Genomic DNA, 6248 nt, shown 5'->3' with positions numbered 1-6248 from the left:
TGTCAATTTACCATTCTCCAACTGTATTTAAAGAAACCAGTCTCCGATCGGAGAGTAAACCAGCTAGCAGCAGCTTTAGCCACAGTTAGGCAGCAGTGTATACATTTCCTGTCAGTGCTGTATTGTTAAAAGTTTCACTAAAATCACATCTTCCAACACTTTTGTTTAGAAAAGCATTTTAAATATTGATTTAAGCGCTATCTGCCAAATAATTTACATATTCTGATGTGATTCATAATTTCTCCATTCGTTTTGTTGTCCATCTTTCGCAACAGTAGCCGACCTAACAACCTACCATATCTGAGATGATCCTGTTCCTCTGTTCATGGCAGGTTCAGTCAATCAGCTGTGGGACATCTGCTGCCTAGTCAAATATCATGGCCTCTTGATTTAAAAGGACAAACCAGTACAGAGCCTCTCTGCTCCTGCAAGTCACACTTCTTGGACGAACACTCACTACTGCTAGCAGCTGTTAGAAATGAAATCTTTGTGTATCTATTCTGTAGTTAATATCTATATGTACAGTATCTATTAATAAATGAATTGATGTTGTGTAGAGTTCTGTAAATATTATTGTTAACAGCTTCTCTTGAGTTATCTACATATGTGCAACTTCCATCCATCCATCCATTTTCTTTTCACCCTTGTCCCTCAGTGGGGTTGGGAGGGTTGCTGGTGCCTCTCCAGCTAACATTCCGGGCGAGAGGTGGGGTCACCTGGACAGGTCGCCAGTCTGTCGCAGGGCAACACAGAGACACACAGGACACACAACCATGCACACACACACACACACACACACACACACACACACACACACTCACACCTAGGGGCAATTTGGAGAGGCCAATTAACCTGACATATGTGCAACTTTTACATTTAAATTGCTTCTTTTTGTAAATTTTACACATCTGGCAAGAAAGTATGTGAAGGAGAGGAAATGCTAAAATTAAAGCTGCCATTGTGGAAAAGACATAAGGTTTGTGGCTGTTTCTTTAAAACATCTATTTAATAACTATATTAAACACTGTACATGGTTACTACATTACACAAACATAATTACTACAGTTAATAATTTAAGTCATTGATAGAGAAAATGTATTTACAAAACACATACATTTTATTTCAACAGTATGTAATCAGGGTTTACAACTTAAGAAGACATCCATGTTGGGTCCTTTACGTGAGCCAGTCTGCAGTGAACTGGTGGATGACAGAGATGATGCTATACTGTAGTGAGCAGTGAGAAGCAGAAGTCCCACCATGTGATCCACAGGGTTTTCCCACCTGAGCACAAACTTCCCTTCCATAGATTACCTAATCGCTAATATCATTAAGTGAACCGATTGTATTTAATTTTAATACATTAAAAATGTGCCATTTTAATGAATAATGCCACAGATGAAGCATGTTTTTATTATGTTTACTCTGTAACATAATTTAGACTTAGATATGTGATTCTATCAGTGACGTGCGGTCAGGGGAGGCAACCTCTCATCATGGAAAAATAATATATAATATAAAATCATTTATATTGCTATTTTCACCCTGTGGTTTTGTACTATAAAGTATCTATTTTTTTACTTAGCTTAATCAATTCTGATTAGTTTTTCTTCAAAATTGCTGGATTTTCGCATTTTCCCATTCAAATGCTCAGAAGCGAAGCCAGTGAGGCAGCAGCGAGCTGAGCCTCACTTGGGATGGACCTTACCACAGGGGCCGCATTTCATTGGCTAATGCCCATTTTACATCACAGGGCAGCCATCACGTGCGTTACCGTCTCACAAACTCATGCTAATATACATTGTGGACTACCAGACCGACAGAAAGTTTTTGCGTCAGGACTCGAAAAAAATTGGTTCTCTGTCAGTGGGGTATCTGTACAGGCGATGTTGGGTATCCTGATCGTGTTTGTGGAACTAAAATTCAGATTTCCAAAATCTGAAACGGGAAGCCTTGCTTGGATCAAAGCTTGTGCATGACCGCATTTGCAGCTCAACCATCATAGAATCAATAAGAACAAAGGAGTGTCTGCTGGTGTAAGTATTATTGCTTTGCTTTCTTTGTGTTTAGTGAATGAAAAAAATAAAGTCAATAATAAACACATTCATTATGAAAACCTTTTAGCCAAATGCAGCATAATGGCAGTACCGATACAACTTCTACATCCTGAAGCCTGTCTGTTACAGTCTTGCGTTAGCTGAACAGATCAATATGCAATGTGTACCGTATCTGACATACATTAAAGATTTTATTTCACCTGAAAAGGCTTTTTACTAAACTGTAATCGTGTTAGCYACGCTWGCTTTTACTAAACTGTAATTGTGTTAGCCACGCTAGCTTTTACTAAACTGTAATCGTGTTAGCCACGCTAGCACCGAGTACCGTGTATAAGTCCTAGGCATATTTGAACCCTCAAAACCATGAATGCCCGACTTACCCAGCCTTTCAAGAACAATAGCCATCAGTGATCTTGTCCACAGCTATATTTATGCTGAGGGTGTGAGGACCTGCTGTTTTTCTCATCGACCGGTAGCATTTAGCTGTGACACGCACAATGTTGGAGGCATCGCGTGGCTAAAACACCTTGATGTCGTCCAAAAAAGATGACATGAACTTGTTGGTTCCCTTGTCCATTGTCGTGGCTGATATTTTGTGAAAATCCGGCAGAAATGCTACACTAATCGACTCAGAAATACTYTGVAGAGAABGAAAAATGCCATGTTTAGACATTGGAGCTAAGCTGTTAATGTGAGACATGAAGTCACGTGGGACTTTCGAGGGGCGTTTCTGGGCGGAGCTTGGTAAGGTCCATTGCGCAACCTCTCGCTAACTGCACTGGCTGCCATTATATGACACCATGTTCATCCTGTCTGTACGCCGGCAATAAAATGTCTAAGAAACATTTAATATATGGACTGATTTTCCATAATTTCACTTATGTATATAATGTACAGTGTTTTTTGTCACTAACTGTGTGTGTATCGTGTTTTGTGTGCGGAGGAGCAATAAGAAACGGCAGAGAACAGACTCGAGGTGAGGCAGGTAGTTTTCTTTCCTCATGGCAGGGGGCGCTCATGTTCCCCGATATTGTGACTGCACAACTGCAGAGTAAGACACAGTGAGCTAGCCATGGAGCTAGCCACACAGTAAATAAGTAAAGTACAGCGATATATTTGTTTTCTTCTCTCTTCCGACGTCAACATGAAAGACTTATTGCATGTCAGCTGAGATTTTTTTCTAGAATATTCAACTATTTTAATTCTGCAAAGAGCCCAATAAAGTGTGAAAATCATCCAAAGTGGTGTTTGTTTGGATGGAAAACGTTTCTCTGCGTTCACAGTCCTCCTGCTGGTATAAGTGACACACACACGCTCGAATGCACACACAGAGACTGGTCATCTGAGAAAGGTGACCAGTGTGTGTGTGTGTGTGTGTGTGTGTGTGTGTGTGTGTGTGTGTGTGTGTGTGTGTGTGTGTGACGCACACACACACGTTTGCGTGGCTATCTTTGTGGAGACTTTCTATTGACTTCCATTAATTTCTACAGCCTAAACCTTACCTTTACCCTTTTCCTAACCATACCTAACCCTAACCCTAACTCAATTCATACCTTAGTCCTAACTCTGACCCCTGATCCCTAAACAGGGACTAAGCTTCGGTCCCCACAAGGAGCAATTGGTCCCCACAATGTAGTATGTGCCAGGAAAATCGTCCCCACAAGGTATTACAAACAAACGCATACACACACACAAACACACACACACACACACACACACACACGCACACACACAGACACACACGTCCTGTAACCCTGCATTCTGCTGATGCAGCAGTGCGTGTCTCGGTGAAAACACTTACTTGAACATCCAGGGCTGCACGGCGGCGGATCTTCCTCCTTTAAGGACCGAACCGACCGAACTACTGATGCGGAGACCTGATGTGCAGCACTAAGCACAGGCCAGATGGATGCTATCAGCTCTGTGCGTTGGTATATATGTTTTACCAGGACAAATAGTCAGAACACACACCACAGTAAAAGGACACTTTGTACTAACAGGACAGGAGATGTTCCGTGCTAATTTTGACAAAATTCTAAAAACGTACAATGGTTTCTTTTGGTTCTTTTCTCCATAAAACATCACTGAGAGGAAAACAAATTTACTTTTTAACTGAGTTTTTAACTTTTTGAAAGAGTTTGTAACTTGTTTAAAAATGTCAGAAAGCTCTTTACCAACTGAAAAAGAAATTTATATTCCAGTAAAAGATAAGCACAGAGTTCAACTGGAAGCTACAAAAAACCTGTTTTACTGGAAACATCGCTGATAGGAAAACAAAAGTATTTTAACTCAGTTGAATGGAGCTTAGACGCCATTACAGGCAGGAGATCTGAGCTGAAACATGAATGTTTACTAGAATTTAAAGAAAAAGCTGCAGAAACTTTGACTTAATGAGTTCTGTAACTGGAGCACATTTGTAGAAAATAGCAGAAAACACTGCTCTGTATTCCTGCTAATTTTGACAAAATTCTAAAAACGTACAATGATTGGTTCTTTTCTCCATAAAACTCTGTGTTCTCAGTGTGTTTATTTCTAGGTTTTTCTGTGTTTATTTAGATCTGAGTCCCTGTGTCATCCTGTGTCTTCCTCCCTTGATAGTTTCCCGGGTGTGTCTTGTTCATTGATTACCCTCCTTGTGTATTTAAAACCACCTGTGTTCTTTGTTCCTTGTCCGGTCCTCGTCTGTCGTCTATTGCTGTCTGATGTCAGTTTCCCTGTGCTGCCCGAGTTTTTGGATTCAATTCATCATCTTATCATGTCAACCTGGATTCACCTGCATTTCTCTTCACCACCTCAGCACCACATCATGTAACCTTTGTGGATTCTGACATGTAAAATGTGCTATAAATGAAGTTTACGTAGTTACTTTAAATATGACAAGTTTCCTCTGTTGAAATAATGAATCAACATCACAGGTTTAAAAGGTTTAAATTATTTTTTGTAAATATTTTTTCTGTGAATATGTGATAAATGCCTGAAAGGATAAACTTTGTTCTCTGCTCACATATTTATCTTAACTGACTCTATGTAAAAAGCAGGATGCAAGAATCACATTTATGATGAAAATGATTCAGAAACCTGATGGTTTTATCAGTGATTAATAAAACTGAATAACCTGCTAAATATTACAAGCAAAAAAACATTAATTACAAATTATCTAAACAAGGTTTGTTGAAAATAACCAGCAGAGTACATTCAATTTGATATTATCAGAGAATATCTTTGAAGTTGGGTCAGAACATTTTTTCATCTTCAGTTGAAAAGATGAAAAAATGTTCAACTATTTTTGCTGAATTTAATGCAATGAACAACTCAAGTGCTAATCTCCGTATTTACTGTTTGTATTGTTTCAACAAGTGATTTGTGTTCCTTTTTGAGCTTTAGAATTGAAAAGCAATGTGATTATTAAAATGTCAGAAAACTCTTTACCAACTGAAAAGAAAAATATATTCCAGTAAAAGATAAGCCCAGAGTTCACCTGGAAGTTACACAGCAACCCGTTTTACTGGAAACGTCACTGAGAGGAAAACAAAAGTATTTTAACTGAGCTGAACGGAGCTGAGACGCCATTACAGGGTGGAGATCTGAGCTGAAACACGAATGTTTACTGGAATCTAAAGAAAAATCTGAAGAAACTTTGACCTGGTGAGTTCTGGTTCTGGAGGATTTCAGAACAAAATGGCTGAAAACACTGCTCTGTTTGAACGATACCTGAGCTGCCATGTTTGTTCAGAGACGTTCAGAGATCCTGTGTCTCTGAGCTGCAACCACAGCTTCTGTTCAAGCTGCCTGAAGAAATTCTGGGAACAAACTGCAAACAAGAACTGTCCCATCTGTAGAAGAAGATCTTCTAAGGGGGATCCACTTGTTAACTTCACTCTGAAGGAACTGGCTGATTCTTTCACTGGAAGACAGAAACCTGGATCATCAGAGACAGAAACAGGAGCAAAGCAGCTGATGGTCTGCAGGAAACACCARGAAGACCCTAAACTGTTCTGTGAAGACGAGCAGAGAGCTGTGTGTCCTGTCTGTGASTTTTCTCTCCACCAGAGTCACAAAGTGGTTCCTGTTGAACAAGCAGTCAGAGATCTGAAGGAGCAGCTGGAATCKGACTTAAAGTCTCTGCAGGACAAGAGGAAGAAACACAAACAAGTGGAGAAAACATACGATGATGTGGTTCAACACTCCAAG

The 6248-nt window shown here is 39.8% G+C and overlaps 1 protein-coding gene across 1 annotated transcript in view; it reads left to right on the top strand.

Moving 5' to 3' along the window:
- Positions 1-5617: 5617 nt before the first annotated feature.
- The window catches only part of LOC108166562 (tripartite motif-containing protein 35-like), a 1506-nt gene continuing 875 nt past the window's right edge, over positions 5618-6248 (top strand). The window contains exon 1 of the mRNA XM_017306542.1: positions 5618-6244. Within this exon, the coding sequence (XP_017162031.1) occupies positions 5736-6244 (509 nt within the window). The 5' untranslated portion in view covers positions 5618-5735. The remainder of the gene's footprint in view (positions 6245-6248) is intronic.

The sequence above is a fragment of the Poecilia reticulata genome, linkage group LG9 (genome assembly GCF_000633615.1).
Source record: "Poecilia reticulata strain Guanapo linkage group LG9, Guppy_female_1.0+MT, whole genome shotgun sequence".
Taxonomy (NCBI): Eukaryota; Metazoa; Chordata; class Actinopteri; order Cyprinodontiformes; family Poeciliidae; genus Poecilia; species Poecilia reticulata.
Note: the sequence above shows the minus strand (reverse complement) of the source record. Positions and strands in the feature narration are given on the sequence as shown.